Source organism: Salmo salar, chromosome 11 (assembly GCF_965601325.2).
Source record: "Salmo salar chromosome 11, fSalSal1, whole genome shotgun sequence".
NCBI lineage: Eukaryota > Metazoa > Chordata > Actinopteri > Salmoniformes > Salmonidae > Salmo > Salmo salar.
Window position 1 is genome coordinate 95642989 of NC_138301.1, and position 19031 is coordinate 95662019.

Sequence of the window (19031 nt, forward strand, 5' to 3'; positions counted from 1 at the left end):
TACTGGTTCTAATAGCTGACCAATCAGCCTGTTACCAACCGTTAGTCAACTTTTGGAAAACATTGTGTTTGACCAGATACAATGCTATTTTACAGTAAACAAATTTGAGTAAAGCCAGTGTGTCTTTGTATGTGGATGACTCAACACTATACACGTCAGCTACTACAGTGACTGAAATGACTGCAACACTTAACAAAGACCTGTATTTCAAATCATATCCAATTGTATTGGGCACATACACGTGTTTAGCCTATGTTATTGCGGGTGTAGCGAAATGCTTGTGTTTCTAGCTCCAACAGTGCAGTAATATCTAACAAGTAATATCAAACAATTTCACAACAATACACACAATACACACAATTTTAAGTAAAGGAATGGAATTAAGAATATATAAATATATGGATGTGCAATGTCAGCAATGCAAAATATGTAAACATTATTAAAGTGACTAGTGTTCCATTTATTAAAGTGGCCAGTGATTTCAAGTCTATCTATATATGCAGCAGCCTCTAATGTGCTAGTGATGGCTATTTAACAGTCTGATGGCTTTGAGATAGAAGCTGCTTTTCAGTCTCTCAGTCCCAGCTTTGATGCACCTGTACTGACCTCGCCTTCTGGATGATAACAGAGTGAACAGGCAGTGGCTCGGGTAGTTGATGATTGTTTTGGCCTTCCTGTGATATCGGGTGCTGTAGGTGTCCTGGAGGGCAGGTAGTGTGTGCCCGGTAATGCGTTGGGCAGACCGCACCACCCTCTGGAGAGCACTGCGGTTGAGGGCAGTGCAGTTTCCGTACCAGGCGGTGATACGGCCCGACAGGATACTCAATTGTGCATCTGTAAAGGTTTGTGAGGAGTTTAGGTGCCAAGCCAAATTTCTTCAGCCTCCTGAGTTTGAAGAGGCGCTATTGCGCTTTCTTCACCACACTGTCTGTGTGGGTGGACCATTTCAGTTTGTTAGTGATGTCTATGCCGGGGGAACTTGAAGCTTTCCACCTTCTCCACTGCGGTCCCATCGATGTGGATAGGGGGGTGCTCCCTCTGCTGTTTCCTGAAGTCCACGATCATCTCCTTTGTTTTGTTGACGAGTGAGTGAGAGGTTATTTTCCTGGCACCACACTCCCAGAGCCCTCACCTCCTCCCTGTAGGCTGTCTCGTCATTGTTGGTAATTAAGCCTACTACTGTTGTGTCGTCTGCAAACTTGATGATTGAGTTGAAGGTGTGCGTGGCCACGCAGTCATGGGTGAACAGGGAGTACAGGAGGGGGCTGAGCACGCACCCTTGTGGGGCCCCAGTGTTGAGGATCAGCAAAGTGGTGGTGTTGTTTCCTACCTTCACCACCTTGGGGCAGCCCGTCAGGAAGTCCAGGAACCAGTTGCACAGGGCGGGGTTCAGACACAGGGCCATGAGCTTAATGATGAGCTTGGAGGGTACTATGGTGTTGAATGCTGAGCTATAGTCAATGAACAGCATTCTTACAAGGGTATTCCTCTTGTTCAGATGGGAAAGAGCAGTGTGCAGTGCGATGGCGATTGCATTGTCTGTGGATCTATTGGGGCTGTCAGCAAGTTGAAGTGGGTCTAGGGTGCCAGGTAAGGTAGAGGTGATATGATCCTTGTCTAGTCTCTCAAAGCACTTCATGATGACAGAAGTGAGTGCTACGGGGCGATAGTCATTTAGTTACCTTTGCTTTCTTGGGTACAGGAACAATGGTGGCCATCTTGAAGCATGTGGGGACAGCAGACTGGGATAGGGAGAGATTGAATATGTCCGTAAACACACCAGCCAGCTGGTCTGCGCATGCTCTAAGGACACGACTAGGGATGCCGTCTATGCCGGCAGCCTTGCGAGGGTTAACACGCTTAAATGTCTTACTCATGTCGGCTATGGAGAAGGAGAGCCCACAGTCCTTGGAAGCGGGCCGCGTCGGTGGCACTGTGTTATCCTCAAAGCGGGCGAAGGTGTTTAGCTTGTCTGGAATCAAGACATCGATGTCCGCGACGTGGCTGGTTTTCCTTTTGTAGTCCATGATTGTCTGTAGACCCTGACACTTACGTCTCGTGTCTGAGCCGTTGAAATGTGACTCCACTTTGTCTCTATACTAACGTTTTGCCTGTTTGATTGCCTTACAGAGGGAATAACTACACTGTTCGTATTCTACCATATTCCCAGTCACCTTGCCATGGTTAAATGCGGTGGTTCGCGCTTTCAGTTTTGCACAAATGCTGCTATCTATCCACGGTTTCTGGTTAGGGTAGGTTTTAATAGTCACAGTGGGTACAACATCTCCTATACACTTCCTGATAATCTCAGTCAACGTATCAGTATATTTGTCAATGTTATTATCGGAGGCTTGTGACTATAATCAAAGATTACAGCCTTCCCTGTAGCTCAGTTGGTAGAGCATGGTGTTTGCAACACCAGGGTTGTGGGTTCGATTCCCACGGGGGGCCAGCACAGAAAAAAATGTATGAAATTGTATGAAATGTATGCATTCACTACTGTAAGTCGCTCTGGATAAGAGCGTCTGCTAAATGACTAAAATGTAAATGTAAATGTAAAGAGAATTCTCTTGGGAGATAATACAGTCGGCATTTGATTGTGAGGTATTCTAGGTCGGGTGAACAACAGGAATTGAGTTCCTGTATGTTATCACAATCACATCATGAGTAGTTCATCATGAAACATACACGCCTGCCCTTCTTCTTCCCGGACAGATATTTATTCCTGTCTGCGAGATGAACTAAGAACACAACTGGCTGTACGGACTCAGACAGTATATCCCGAGAGAGCCATGTTTCCGTGAAACAGAGTATGTTACAATCCCTGATGTCTCTCTGGAAGGAAATCCTCGCCCTCAGCTCGTCAACTTAGCGAGTAATATACTCGGAAGCTGTGGGTGGATAGCACGCCTCCTGAGTCAGACCAGAAGTCCACTCCGAGCACCTCTTCTCTGTCGGCGATGTTTTGGGTCAGCCTCTGGAATCAGTTCAATTGCCCTGGGGGGTACGAACAAAGGATCCAATTCGGGAAAGTCGTATTCCTGGTGGTAATGCTAGTAATGTTGGTGAGTTACCGCTGCTCTGTTATCCAAAAGTTCTTCCCGGCTGTATGTAATAACACCAAAAAAATTCTGACCTAATAATGTAAGAAATAACACATAAAAAAAATACTGAAAAGTTGCCTAGGGGCGAGAAGCTCGGCTGCCCTCTCTATCGGCTCCATTTTACTCAATTTAGTTTCAGAATGGGTGGCAAGGAATAAGTTAGTCCTAAATATTTCTATATAACTAAAAGCATTGTATTTGGGACAAATCATTCACTAAACCCTGAACTTCAACTAAATCTTGTAATGAATAATGTAGAAATTTAGAAAGTTGAGGTGACTAAACTGCTTGGAGTAACCCTGGATTGTAAACTGTCATGATCAAAACATATTAATGATATGCATGTCAATCTCTCATGGCTCAAAGAAGAAGAGAGACTGACTTCATCACTACTTGTTTTTGTAAGAAGTGTTGACAAGCTGAATGCACCGAGCTGTCTGTTTAAACTACAAGCTAACAGCTCAGACACCCATGCAAACCCCACAAGACATGCCACCAGAGGTCTATGCACAGTCCCGAAGTCCAGAACAGACTATGTGAAGCGCATAGTACTACATAGAGCCATGACTACATGGAACTCTATTCCACAACTGATGCAAGTAGTAGAATCCGATTTAAAAAAAACAGGTAGAAATACACCTTATGGAACAGCGGGGACTGTGAAGGGACACAGAGGTACAGACACATGCATATGCACACAAGCGCAAGCACACGCACTCTACACACACGTACATTGTAATATTGTTGTATGGTGGTATTATACATTTTATATTGTAGATATGTAGTGGTGTAATAATGTTATATGATGTACTGTTTATATGTAATTAAAGTGCCTTAATGTGTTTGCCTTGGCAACAGCTAATGGTGATCCATAATAAATACAAATACAGTTCTCTATAAACTGATGGGTCCTTGGGTGCAGAATGCAAAAACATAATACAATAAATAATTTACAATCGCACTCTAACATAGGTTTCTATTGAGAAACAGTTATAGTTAATTGTTTTTTTTCATAAACTAAACAGGAGATAAAATCTTCTGGCTTGACCAGGAAATGAATTTATCAAAAAGGGGATATGCAGGTCACAGGTGGGCCATTCCACCAGTTCGGTGCCTTTTGAGAAGTGTAACTTCGTCAAAAGAAGTGTTTGATTTCACCTAATTTAATATTGTCATAAAGAGCAAATGTTCAACTTCCTAAAAACATGTTTTCCCATCTCAAGAGGTTAAATAAAATAATGACTATAGTAAGTGTAACAGGGTTGACCGTAACAGGATTGAAGATTTCATCCTAAATCAGCCATAAATCCCCTTGTGACAGGGGAAATTGAAGCTGGTTGTGTGCAACAGGGAGTGGTAATTGAAATTGCCAAAACATTTCAAGCCTGTCTATCTATGGGTAACATGGTTGATGTGTTATGCTCGACCCGGTCTGTTTTCCACCACAAAGTACCAGAAAATGGACAAAAGGAGTATAACCAGCTCACCTGATTTTACACTATGATTGTTCAATGTTTTTGAAAAAAATATTTCAAAAGGAATAATTTTACCATTTTAAAATTAGTTCAGTTCACAGGGTTGACCTTAAATTAAGGGACAGACGTAAATTAATCCCTAATCTTCAGAAATGACTGTCGAAGCAACAAAATGACTAGGGATTTACAACAATGGTGAAACTTGGTAGACATTTTGGGATTAAGTGGGTTGAAATCTTCCTAGAAGTGACACAGGGTTAAATAAGGGACAAGTCAAAATGCTGAATTTTTACACTTTAGCAAGCCTTTATTCATATAAAAAAAACATCTGATTTATTGAATGCTCCATGTGGTCTTTATTAAAGAGCACTTCATTTAATATAACAATTCAAATTCAATATTGGTGTACAATTTCTACTTAAAATATCAAAGGGACGCAAAAGGCGCTTTTCGTAGAACGACCGAGGTATCTTCTGGTTGAGAGTTCAGACCTTAGGCGGGGGTTCAGTCCCTAACACAGTTAAGGCCTTGGTGCCTAGACTTGGAATGCAGGGAACACAAACCTTCCATTGCGACAAGGTCACAGAAAGGTTGCATCTGATACTCTAACCCTCTTGTTCCACCAGTTTCTGACGCGTCACCATCACAATCTCCTCCATCACCTCCGGTTTTAAGATATCCTTGATCTAGAAAGACAGAGAGACAACTACATTTATATGCTTTGTAAACACTTTGAAATCTGATGAAAGGTGCTAAAAATGCAATGTCATCATAGTCATCATATGAATGTCTTGGATGGCTATAGATTGTGTGTGTCATGCAAAATGGTTTGCCATCGTGTCCCTTTTAAAGCAATGATCTAACTGAGGCACAATGAATGGAAAGGTTTGCTTCTCTCAGATCCTCTTTCCATTAGCCAGATCAGTACAGACAGCGTTACCTGGTGTGGGAGTGATGACTCATAACAGTAGAGCACACTGGTGTCATACAGCAACACCTTGTGTGCCCCCAAGGCCAGCAAGCAGTTCCTCAACCGCGAGATCACCTCCCGATCAGAGAGAGAGACAGGCTGAGAGAGGGAGAGGTTACAGTGAGGTGAGCCGAAAGACAATGTTGAAAAAGGGAAACAGAAGGATTGGGGTAGATATTATTAATCTCGTAAAAGTCAAACAGTTATATGTCTTGTTGAAAGATGCGTACAAATTCAAGCAACACTTCATATTATCGACATAGAAGTTGGATCCCTTGTATTTCCCACTCGCATCTCTGTAACCCCAGGCAGCTCTTACCTCCAGACTGGTGTAGTATCCTCCAGCCTCCTCGTCCTGCTGTCCTGGGGCGGGGTACAGCCACACAAAGCCATTGTTGCCCAGGATGATGGAGGCCCCACACGGCAGGTTGTGGAAGTGGGTTTTCTGTCTCTTGATGAGAGAGGGAGATAGCTGCACAAGAACTCCTTGCCCCAGCTGATGTGATGTGGTTGCAAATTAATAAGAGAAGAATATGAGGTCAATGATTTTCAATCACTTTAAAAACCATAGAACATCAAAATTGTTGATCACACATTGGTAGTTCATCTTAGCTACCTTTCCGTACTTTAAACTGCGGGTGTGAAGAGAGAGTGCTCCATCTGAGAAAACAGACTGTACCTCTGCCTGAGAGAAGAGCTAGTCAAGGACAATCTTGACCATAGTCACATACAAATTATGAAGCAGATCGAAGTTAATGCATTCATCAATGAGAGAATGACACTTTCTAGTAGACGGTAGAGCAAAAAAAAAAAAAGGGAATCTCAAGATAACGAAGATTCCATGTATTTCAGTGTAGTTTGGAGGGTAGGCTGGATATTACGAAGGCAAAAAGGGCCTAGGTTACTGGTTAGGGTCAGATCAGAGGATACACTGATGAGGTCCCCCTCCTGAAGGTAGTCTCTCATGGTGAGCTCATCTTCTGCTGACCGTCTCCTCTAAGAAGAACAGATATAGATATAGAAAGATTGATTGATGGGAAAGCAAAGAAAGAAAGAGAGAATATAAATAAATATCCAAAGAAGTTTGACCAACAGTGTCATAACAATATGCTTGCACTGGGTGCTAAGAGGAAGAGAGGACCAAGCACACATTTACCCAAAGACACTTCCATATTCCCAGATCTATGTTGTCTATTCCACTTACCAGCTCTCCTCCGGGCAGATTGACAGAGGACAGCAGCAACACAGAGTCCAGTCTGGAGTTGGTCTCCACCTTCCAGCGCTTCTGTTGCACCTACAAACAGCAGACAAACACTAAGCTCCAACCAGGAGAAGCACGATCACCCCAAGTCATTATTAGCCTTACTGACCGTGTCACCTCAAACGGAAACATACCTCTGTGATCCTTCCGACCACCACATCTCCAACCTCCCCATTGAACCTGGGAATCAGAACAGATAAAGATACCAAAAAGTAATCAATAACAAATCATATCGTTTTTTTAAAATTTTTTACATACCAACTTAGACTGTGATACAATAACAGCAGATGCTGCACAATGGAACAGTTGTCTTCAACATAGAGTCAGTAGCTAATCACTGCGGTAAATCTAAGCCTACAGACATTACTGTGGCACCTGGTCCCCTTACCTGGTCCTGAGCGGCCGTACACAGATGAGCTTATTCACCCTCTCCACCTCTCCTGCCACAGAGGCTGTTAGTTTTTCTTCATCCATGTACGTCCCATGACCCCTAGAATGAAAATCAGTTTGGTCTCATCATGACTCACTCTATATCCACTTTCAACATCAATGTCATGTATACTCCGGACTCCAACATTGCTCGTCCTAATATTTATATACTTCTTAATTCCATTCTTTTACTTTTAGATCTGTGTGTATTCTTGTGAATTGTTAGATATTACTGTACTGCTGGAGCTAGGAACACAAGCATTTCACTACACCTGTATGTACATCTGCTAAATATGTGCATGCGACCAATAAAATGTAATTTCAACATAATTCAAATTAACTTGGCAGAAGGTGTATGATTCAATGAAGAGAAACTTTAAATTGTGTAGCAAATATTAACAATACTATAGTAACCCATATGGAAAAGATTGTTACATGTTCTACCTGGAACTTGTAAGGAATGCATATAGCAGTAAGTATATTTACAAGATTCATAGAATATTATTGTAATATCTGACATATGGGTATTTAACATTTAGACATAACAGAAATATTGCATGTATTATATAAAAAACATACAAGAGACATGAAAGCAAAGCATTCTAAGGTCTCACATACATGGGACATACACATTTCAAAGCACTTGCATACCACTGTCTGACGTCATTGAAGCATGCAAGTCCACCTCGAGAAGGAGGAAAGCAGGAGGAGTGGTGAAGGAGGAGGAAGGGGAGAAGATGAGAGAAGAAGAGTACAGGAGGAGGAGAGGGGAGAAAAGGACAGGAGGAGGGGGAGAATGAGGAATGACTGATAACAGCAGTGAATCTATTTAGTTAAGTGGAGATCTCTCAACAATCATACAATCATTCTCACAATAGCACATTGGTACTAGTCTGTGATAAATATCAACGCTAAGTGGAGGCGTCATGCCCATAGGGGGCACAGGGGCATGTGCCCCCTCATAATTGTCCTGTTTAATATAAATATAGTTGATTTTTTTTTCTCTCTGTAATACTACTAGCCACCTGGCAATTTTATGAAGGTGGCTTTAGCTAGCCCAGATTGGTTCCCAATATCCTAACTTGCTACCATGAAGCCATTTCAGGGTATCAATAAAAAGTTAGAGTAGCTAGCTTGTCTAACTATCTTAGCTGGAATGCCTGCTGGCAAGTAATTACTAAATGTACTGAATAAGACTCACATTCCTTTCCATCTTTTACCCAGATTTCAGCAGATAAGCATATTTAGTTTAATTAAAAGGTGCTACACATAGCAGCCATGATATACTCTAGATCAGGGATGGGCAACTTTGATTGGGGTGGGGCCACACAAAAACAGAACTCATGAGGGGCTGCAGTGGCTTGTGGGTCTGCGTACACACATCCATAACCCCTCCCCACATTTCATGCAATTCTACTCATTTTGCCACGGGGCAGAGAGAATATTTTGCCGTTTTAAAGCTAATTTCCTGAAATTCTACACATTTTGCTATAGGGTGGAGGCAAATGTTTGCAGTTTTAATACGATAACTGATGTGTTGGGTGTATTGGTTTTTCGATCTATCCACGATTGTGCACCACAATACATGTCAGCGATGATTTTAAGTTATGTACCCAGTAGGTCCCTAAGTTCCTCTGGCACTGGCCTTTTAAGTATCCCAAAGCCTAGAACCAAAAGGCATGGAGAGACAGCCTTTAGTTACTGTTCCCCCATCCTCTGGAATAGCCTGCCAGAGAACCTGAGGGGGGCTGAAACTGTAGACATTTTTAAAAGTGATCTTAAAAACATACCTTTTTAGCTTTGCTTTTCCTTTGGGTGCTTTTCAGTCTTTTGTATTCAATTCTCTCAACAGTAAAAATCAAGTTGCTCATCCCTGCTCAAGATTTCAGGAAAAAGCTCTCTCATTTCAAAATGCTAAATTCTCCAACTTGACCCCCTCGAGACCACCCCTTTGCCATCCTGACGTACTTTGTGCCCCCTCATATTTTTGGGTTGCATGACACCCCTGAAGCTAAGCAGGACTGGGCTTAGTTAAAACACTGGATGGGAGACCAAAGGAATAGCTGTAGATAAATCAACTGTCCAGTAGGAGGTGCTGCCCAGCCTTAATCATGGAAACTCAAACCTAAAAGTGAAAATGTATATACAAATATTGTATTTATTTTAGTAATTGTCATGTTTTTTTATATGTAAAACCTACAATTAAAGCATTTATTTTGGTTACAGGCTCAGAACACACTTTTCTTATATTCATAGACGACCCATAATTAATATATTTGGGCACAAATATGTCATACCATATATTTGTAGGAAATGCAGCACAATCAATTATTCAATTGTGTATATCATATAAGGCATATCATTTAACACAAATACACCACTGACATACACTACCGTTCAAAAGTTTGGGGTCACTTAGAAATGTCCTTGTTTTCCATGAAAACATACATGAAATGAGTTGCAAAATTAATAGGGAATATAGTCAAGACATTGACAAGGTTATAAATAATGATTTTTAATTGAAATAATAACTGTGTCCTTCAAACTTTGCTTTTGTCAAAGAATCCTCCATTTGCAGCAATTACAGCCTTGCAGACCTTTGGCATTGTAGTTGTCAATTTTTTTAGGTAATCTGAAGAGATTTCACCTCATGCTTCCTGAAGCACCTCCACAAGTTGGATGCCTTGATGGGCACTTCTTACGTACCATACGGTCAAGCTGCTCCCACAACAGCTCAATAAGGTCGAGGTCCAGTGACTGTGCCAGCCACTCCATTATAGACAGAATACCAGCTGACTGCTTCTTCCCTAAATATTTCTTGCTTAGTTTGGTGCTGTGCTTTGGGTCATTGTCCTGTTGTAGGAGGAAATTGGCTCCAATTAAGCGCCATCCACAGGGCATGGCATTGCAAAATGGAGTGATAACCTTCCTTCTTCAAGATCCTTTTATCCTGTACAAATCTCCCACTTTACCACCACCAAAGCACCCCCAGGACCATCACATTGCCTCCACCATGATGACAGATGGCGTCAAGCACTCCTCTAGCATCTTTTCATTTTTTCTGTGTCTCACGAATGTTGTTCTTTGTGATCCGAACACCTCAAACTTAGATTTGTCTGTCATAACACATTTTACAATCTTTCTCTGTCTAGTGTCTGTGTTCTTTTGCCCATCTTAATATTTTCTTTTAATTGGCCAGTCTGAGATATTGCTTTTTCTTTGCAACTCTGCCTAGAAGGCCAGCATCCCGGATTCACCTCTTCACTGTTGAAGTTGAGACTGGTGTTTTGGGGGTACTATTTAATGAAGCTGCCAGTTGAGGACTTGTGAGGCGTCTTTCTCAAACTAGACACTAATGTACTTGTCCTCTTGCTCAGTTGTGCAACGGGGTCTCCCACTCCTCTTTCTATTCTGGTTAGAGCCAGTTTACGCTGTTCTGTGAAGGGAGTAGTACACAGCGTTGTACGAGATATTCAATTTCTTGGTAATTTCTCGCATTAAATACCTTAATTTCTCAGAACAAGAATAGACTGACGAGTTTCAGAAGAAAGTACTTTGTTTCTGGCCATTTTGAATCCACAAATGCTGATGCTCCAGATACTCAACTAGTCTAAAGAAGGCCAGTTTTATTGCTTCTTTAAAATCAGCACAACAGTTTTCAGCTGTGCCAACATAATTGCAAAAGGGTTTCTAATGATCAATTAGCCTTTTAAAATTATAAACTTGGATTAGCTAACACAACGTGCCATTGGAACACGGGAGTTGCTGATAATGGGCCTCTGTACCCCTATGTAGTTTTGCTTTTCGTTCAAAAACAAGGACATTTCTAAGTGACCCCAAACTTTTGAACTGTAGTGTATAAGGAAAAACAACTTACAGGATCCTTATTACGGATAACTTATTCGTTTTTTGTATAAATAATCTTCTGCCATACAAGATTCTTATCTTCATTATTATTATCCATACGCGACGTCAAGCTGGCTAAATAACCTATGAATGGAGTGAATAGTTACAGTATTGTACAAGTGAAACTTGCAGAGTATTATGCACTAACAAGTGATACCTGACATATCATGTCAACATCATCATATCTAATGTAATATAAATAAATGTAATATCTAACGTTAGCTAGTTACCTATCTAAAGCAAACAAGACGTGGATTAATATTGATTTACAGTAAAGAGAAGGACAAAAAAAAAAGCTCATACTCAAAATGTTATAAAATGGGAGCAGCATGTTGACGGATTGTTTACCTGTCCTCGTGAGGTTCATACTAGACAGACATACCTCATAAACCCTGTATCTGATGTAATCACATCACCGGGCACAACTAGATCTTTTCCATCCAAAGCAGACAGAGAGGGTGATAACGATACTTGTTTCCGAAAAGTTGGTAATCTCATGTCCGCAGCCATGTCTTCTGTAAATTTAAACGGCGCATGTAATTGACGTCATCGGATACTTGGCCATTCAGAACGTACCGAAACCGATTTCCACAAAATCTAAATAATGTCTCTCGACATTCATTCATTTTATAACTTATTTTCACAATATTTCAAACTGCATGAGTAATAATATGAAACAGACAATGCATTGCTTTGCAACACAAAAAAACATTGTTTACTTAAGGATGCTAGTTTTCTTTAGTGTCTTGCGCCATCATGTGGACTTGAAGCGGTACTTCAACCCACCGAGAGCATTTTTCATTATCATTATGTGTAGAGGGCAATAAATAAATAACATAAAATCCTAACATTTTAACATGGAAATAGCTGTTCTATCATTCAGCCTACAGTAGTAGCCAATGTGTGGTGTTCAAAGTAGGCCTTAATTCCATGAGACTTTCGAAAAGGAAGTGACTGAAAATGTTGTTGTGTCGTTTGATGCAAGGAACCACTTTACAAAATAAAATGTGTTATTATTAAAATACAATTATTACAGAGAATCAGACAAATTATGCTACCCTCTACCTATTGGCTACACAGCTGATTCAAGTCTGTCTCGAAATACAACACTGCCCCTTTAAGACAAGCTTTTCAAAGATTGATAGAAATGTACACGTTTTGTGCTCTTGTAGGAATAAATCGCTCCCCCATTTCTGACTACAAATGATCTCTAACAGAGCTAATAATTCACTAACTAGCAAAGGATATGAACAAATGTGCACACGTTTTACATGCAGCTCTCGTTTTGATCTCAAAACAAGCCATCTACTCATCACAGCTCATGCTGCAAACACAGTCCAGTTCAAAGGGACGGCACAGATACATATATGGCAATGGTCTATTTGCATATAGGCCTACTGCAGCCCTGATTGGTTATGCCCCACAGGTCTGTGTAGAGCACGGCCAAGTTTTGCATACTCTTGCATAGTTTGTTTTGCATTGAAAGAGGCTAATATTGCATTGATTTGATTACAATTCCCACAGTAAAGGGGGTAACTCGGGAAATCTCTAGAAAGTTGAGTGAAGTTCAATCTCGTGCTTCTCTGCTCTGGCTGAAATTTCTTCTGCACAACATGGACTCGACAAGGTGTCGAATGCATTCCACAGGGATGCTTGCCCATGTTGACTCCAATGCTTCCCACAGTTGTGTCAAGTTGACTGGATGTCCTTTGGGTGGTGGACCATTCTTGATACACACAGGAAACTGTTGAACATGAAAAACCCAGCAGCGCTGCAGTTCTTGACACAAACCGGTGCTCCTGGCACCTACTCCCGTACCCTGTTTAAAGGCACTTAAATATTTTGTCTTGCCCATTCACCCTCAATGGCACACATACACAATCCATGTCTCAACTGTCTCAAGGCTTAAAAATATTTATTTAACCAGTCTCTTCCCCTTCATCTACACTGATTGAAGTGGATTTAACAAGTGACATCAATAAGGGATCATAGCTTTCACCTGGATTCACCTGGTCAGTCTGTCATAGAAAGAGCAGGTGTTCTTCATGTTTTGTACACTAGTGTATGAAGTATAAGATCTTTGACATCTGTGTGGACAGTGCTTTGTCAACTAATATCTGTCACCTACAGGGTCAGAACCATTCAAGTGTGAGTTGGATGGCAGTGGTAGGATGTTTCACATCCGGGAGCCAACCACCAGGCATCTTCAGGCCAGCTACCTGAAGACATTTGCCCCCTTCCAGGTCTGCCAGGAGAATGGAGGCAGTGTTTGCCAGGTCTGCCAGGAGAATGGAGGCACTGTTTGCCAGGTCTGCCAGGAGAATGGAGGCAGTGTTTGCCAGGAGAATGGAGGCAGTGTTTGCCAGTTCTGCCAGGAAAATGGAGGCAGTGTTTGCCAGGTCTGCCAGGAGTCAGGAGGCAGTGTTTTTCAGTTCTGCCAGAAGAATGGAGGCAGTGTTTGCCAGGAGAATGGAAGCAGTGTTTGCCAGGTCTGCCAGGAGAACGGAGGCAGTTTGCGACTGCCAGATGTGGTTCCCCAACATTGCCTCCCTCCAGATGCACCTCATCCACAACCCATGCAGCCTCTACAGGTTCCTCCCTCGCCAGAGAGTCAACACACAACCATCCACAGAGTCTGTATTTTGCAGGAGGCACAGGGAGGAAGATGAGAATCCTCACCAAGTGGTGCAAGGAGGAGCTATGGTCCTCCCAAATAAATATTATTGCCCGATTATAGCCACTTAATGCTTTTGTCGGTCATGGTCTTCTTTACACTTAATAAACATTCACAACACGCTAGTTCACAGGAGGTTGGTGGCACCTTAATTGGGGAGAACGGACTCGTGGTGATGGCTAGAGCGGAATGGTATCAATTGCCTTTCCATTCGCGCCGTTCAAGCCATTGTGAGCTGTCCTCCCCTCAGCAGCCTCCACTGCGCTAGTTCATAATAGGCTACCAAAAGGTCCAAAGTAAAGAACACTATACAGACGTATTAATATCATTCTTTATTTAGAATATAAGGAAAGCACACGTATTTACATTCACATACAGTTCATAATTACACAACACTTTACATTAATATACAGAGATAAAGGGACAATTTAGTACAGTGTAAAATTTTGAAATAAATGTACACCTATTTCTACATACTGTACATGTCATTGGAATTCAACTTTTTTACTTTACTTTTTCAAACAACCTTCCTCCTGAGTTGAAAGGCCTACGACGACAGGACGTAAAGTGAGGATAACTGTATTTAATGACAGCATGAAGGAACCACCCAAAAACTAAAATCTGTTATGGTAAAACATCCTTATCTGAAATACAGAGTACTCATCTTGACCAACAGAATTATTAACTAGAATAGCAAAGTATTTCCTTTGACATGCTGCATCCTGGCAATACTGTATCGAGTATACAAACAGATGAATAATGGACAGTTACCCTAAAAATAGCCTACTCTTGGAACCAACATTCAGTCCTTTGTTCAGATTCTCTATACCGGCAGTAGTACAACAGTTTCCTTTGGAACAACAAAGTGTTTTTGACACAATCTGATTTTTTTGTGACCATTACAAACATAATACCCAATAAGTCTAAGCAGACTCGATTGTAAATAAGGCAACCAGTAAAAAAAGTATTTGAGAACGCCTGTACTATCAGCTCAACCCACCAGACATAGTACCCCCAGACATACACTGGTCCATTGCAAAGTCATAGCGATGCCTGCCACACCAGCAAACAGTAGCCTCTCTGAGAATGAGGGAGAAGCGCAACCTGTGGCTCAAGTGTGCAGAGGTAAAGTGCAGAGTTGTTTGCATGAGCAAGTGTCTCTCTCTCCTCTCTGCTATCATAGCACCATGGTGGGGATATGGTGAACCAGGGGGACCTGGTGTTGGGTCAGGCTGCTGATCGGTGGGGGTGGAGATGAGATTTGGGAGGCAGTGTCTGCGCCCCCCGCCCCTGGTCTGTGCCTGGCACTCTTCTGGTGTGCCCGCAGCCCTGCCAGTTGGGAGTAGGCGCTCTGGCACACGTGGCACTTGTAGGGGCGCTCTCCGGTGTGCAGTCGCACGTGGTTGCGCAGGGTGGATGACTGGCTGAAGCGCCGGTTGCAGAAGCGGCAGACAAAGGGCTTGTCCAGGGTGTGGATGCGCATGTGGGAGCGCAGGTTACTACGCGAGTTGAAGCCCCGGTGGCAGATCACGCAACGCATGCGGCTCGTCGCAGACGAGGAAGAGGAGGAGGAGGAGGGGGAGCAAGATGAAGAGCCGTCACATGAGTGGGAGTCCTCTGAAGGGAAAGGAGAAAGAGAGGGAAGGTGAGATCTTTAATTCATAAACTGATGTGACTGACATATCAAATGTTGACTTTGACATGGAATAGAATCAGTCTATTTGCAGTAGTTTGAAACAAATAAGGGTGATGTAAATCTGTTGGCTGCAGCAGAGCCTATAACACACCGGCCCCACAGGTAAAGGGGGTCAGATAGTAATCTGGTTCTCTAACGCCCATAGCGCGAGGAAAAAGGAGCTCACCATTGCGGCTCTTTTTCTGATGCTCTTCTTCTGTACCGGGAACACCAGGAATACCAAGGAAGGTGTTGTGGGAGTTACCGTACCACACTAGCAGCTCCTGGTCTGGAGGGATAGTCTGTAGAGAGCAGGAGGAGGAATGTTAAAGAACGAATAGGATGAGGTAACAATATCTGTGGAGATCCTTTGTTCCGATGATACTCTCCACCAACTTTGCATTACACATCAAGAGTCACAGATCTCTGTACAAACAGCAGGTTGTGCTATTCAGCAGCTGAAAATAGGTTGCCCTATACAGGCTAGGGGAGATTTGACCCTTTTATACAGTCTATAGAGTCTACACCAACGAAGGTCTACAAACGAATGGGCTTAGCTGCAGAACTTGTCATGGCAGCAACCACACGCTTTCAACGGTCCTTGTGAAGGCTGCATGTCAGAGTTGTGAGTGACAGTATCTGGCTTTGTTCTCACCTCCACAGCCCTGTAGAAGATGCTGCTGCCGATCTGCACCACCTCCAGGTTCTGCTCCTGCTCGTTGCGGGCACACTTGATGTAGGTCATCCAGCTGCGATGGTCCTCCTGACTGGCATCAATGAAGTAGCGCACTGTGCCGTCATCGTTGAACACCTGAGATCAACAGCAAGAGGTTAGGAGTCTGGTACAATTTTAAAGCAAATTACCCACTGGGCACACACTGGTTAAATTAAAGTGGTTTCCACATTATTTAAATGAAATTACTTAAAACAAACGTGGAATTGATGTTGAATTGATGTCTTTCCCCAGTGGGTATTATTGTCCATGTGTACATAGACTCTTATACATACAGCTTACTGGTGAACAAGACCAACTATTCCCCCTTGCACATCCCCCTTGCACATGATTGATTGCTGTTATTCTCCTGCCTAATTGTGATAGCAGCTCAGTCCCTAGTTCTGGTAGCTGTACAGATGATTCTCACCTCCCACATGAGGTTGTTGTTCTTGAGCAGGTCCACGTGTTCAGGGGAGATGATCGTGCCAGTAAATGGACCCATCTCTGTGCCTGCCTTGATCCAGGTCTTGGAGAAGATGCCCAGGCCCTCGCCAGGTATAGAGCTCTGGGCAATGATCACCTCACTGGGCAGCACCAGGCTGGACAGCTTCTGGACCTCTGCCAACAGAAAAAAAAGAGTAGGTTATTTGACTGCTGTGTACATTTCATAAAACCTGTGAATTTGGTCAATCCATAGTTATAAATGCATGAAATTGTAGGCCTACCCAAGCTAATCAATTTGCCTAAAAGACGTTGAGGATAGGGGTGGTTTAGGTCAGGCATTGTGCATTAATGCAAATATTACGTTTTTTTTTCATAAAATAAAATGTCAAAAAGCAAATGGTTGATGTATAGGCCCATCTTCGAATGTTTTAAATATGATGCTTTGATAGCGTTTTGATAAATCATGAATTTTATAATAATAATATATTTTGTACATGGCTGGTCTAAAATATTATTTAAGTGTCTTACGAATTAGGTGTTTAACGTTTTGTAATTGCCAACACAGCAAATAGATTGCATCTTATTTTGGTCACGAAATATTAGGTAGCCTAACATATCATCCACCGTTTAATTCGATTAAATGGATGAATTGAAAGTTATTGTTTCAAATTAAAAAAAAATAATAATAAAAAAACTCGCAAGCATATTCATCCTCATTCAAAAAAAAAAATAAGAAAACACTTCGGTTTCTTTAATGTAAGAATCAAAGAAAATGCGTTTGGGACTGCGAAAAGACGGCTCGAAGAGAGGTTAAATGGTCTTCTATTGCTCAGGGTCCCGCCATTTGTCATGCTTCAGATGTGATATTCATTATACCCTACTGGAAAGAAACGGCTAATTCCAAATTCATTATCCTTTTAAGAACTTTGTAGCAATAAAATTGCGCTGAATGAAATGAGGACTTGTTTAAAAGGCCCAGGAATTTCTCGAACAAAAAAATGGAAAGGCGATTAGATGGTTGACATGGTATGAATGGCAATAGAATTAGCCTTCACGGCGCATTATCTGAGGAACAGAAATCTTTTAAGGCGAGAGAAAGAGAAAAGCGCCGGAGCCCATAGCTGCCAAAATAGGAAAAGAGTCTGTCCGGAGATTGATGAATGCGGGATAAAACCCGGGACAACTCAAAGAAAGGGAACCTTTCTCTCCCTTCGGTTTAAGTGGAAACTTTCTCAGGTCAAGCACAAAGTTAACCAAATGAGTTTAATACCCTTCGTCTTTCAGTCAGCAACAGTTACACGCCTAACAAGCTTCTAAATGCAAGGTCTCAAAGCACTAAATGGGTTAATGCGCTAAATGGGTGGAAATAAAAGGGCCAAAGAATGAAAATACGGGAGAACAGTAATGAGAAAGTCACAGAGACCTTGGGAAGAAATCTAGAACAGAGGAGTGACGGTTTCCACTTCTTTTGGTTCACTCTCAATGACACAAGAGACTGAATACATTCTTACAAAATGCCTATTTTACACGCCTTTTAGTCAATTATTGTCAACAAGAGGGGCACTTGTTAAAATAACAGAAATTGTTAATAGAAAATAAATCTAGGTTGAGTCAATATGTTGAGGGTATTGTTTTTTTGGACCAGTCGTTTTATAGCCTAATAAAATGAACCATCTTTAAAATATATATATATGATTTCACCCTGATTATAGTCCATGTCACAATTTGGTATAATAATAATAATAATAATAATAATAATAATAATGCTACATTTAACGAGACAAGCATAAGGATGTTAAATTGCAACAGATAGGCCTAGGCAATACGTTCTTTTGGCCTAGGGGCTGGTTGCCCGTACAGAAATCATAGGAAGAATTCCAAAAGGGGCAATTACCTCCAACAAACGACTGCGCGAGGACCTCAGCAGTGAAGGCTGTCTTGGGACCGATGCTGCTCTGCCTCTCCTCCATCAGGTGCTCTCCGATCACGTTTCTCCACCGTCCATACAGGAAACTGTGCAGAATGTCCGAGGTGATAATATCAGACAGGGACCGACTCTGGCATTTAAATCCAGACTTCAGGGCTAAAGCCTCTGCAGGTAATACCGAGCCCATCTCGCAAACTATTGCAAGCCGTGTTCAGATATGAGTGTCTTTAAATGCAAAGTGGATATTCCTTCCCGTTAGACCGCTGGGTGGAAATGTGCCGTCCTCCTGCAGCGAGGGTCCTCTTTATAAGTTGCTGGTCTGACCCCTCTGTAATTAGTTATTAATGACACTCCCCTTATGGTATGGACCTGCTCCAGCAGAAGAAAAGCCGCCTGTATTAGGCGGTCCTTCCCTTTCATGAGAGAAAAAGAGAGAGAGAGAGAGAACGAA

General features: G+C 42.1%; 2 protein-coding genes across 2 annotated transcripts; both read right to left on the reverse strand.

The window, feature by feature from the left end:
• Window positions 1–4870: 4870 nt before the first annotated feature.
• Window positions 4871–11681, reverse strand: exos2 (Exosome complex exonuclease RRP4). The gene is given in 9 exon segments (NM_001140732.1): window positions 4871–5265; window positions 5520–5648; window positions 5869–6045; window positions 6166–6234; window positions 6480–6545; window positions 6754–6843; window positions 6945–6990; window positions 7199–7300; window positions 11528–11681. Coding segments are annotated over 9 exon segments (888 nt in total). The 5' UTR covers window positions 11656–11681; the 3' UTR covers window positions 4871–5184.
• A 2455-nt stretch (window positions 11682–14136) lies between these two features.
• On the reverse strand, window positions 14137–18963 carry LOC106563283 (PR domain zinc finger protein 12). The gene is made up of 5 exons (XM_014128747.3): window positions 18548–18963; window positions 16637–16827; window positions 16150–16305; window positions 15682–15796; window positions 14137–15436 (listed from the first exon to the last, which is right to left on the reverse strand). The coding sequence occupies exons 1-5, from the start codon at window positions 18765–18767 to the stop codon at window positions 14997–14999; spliced, it is 1122 nt and encodes a 373-aa protein (XP_013984222.1). The 5' UTR covers window positions 18768–18963; the 3' UTR covers window positions 14137–14996.
• Window positions 18964–19031: the final 68 nt, after the last annotated feature.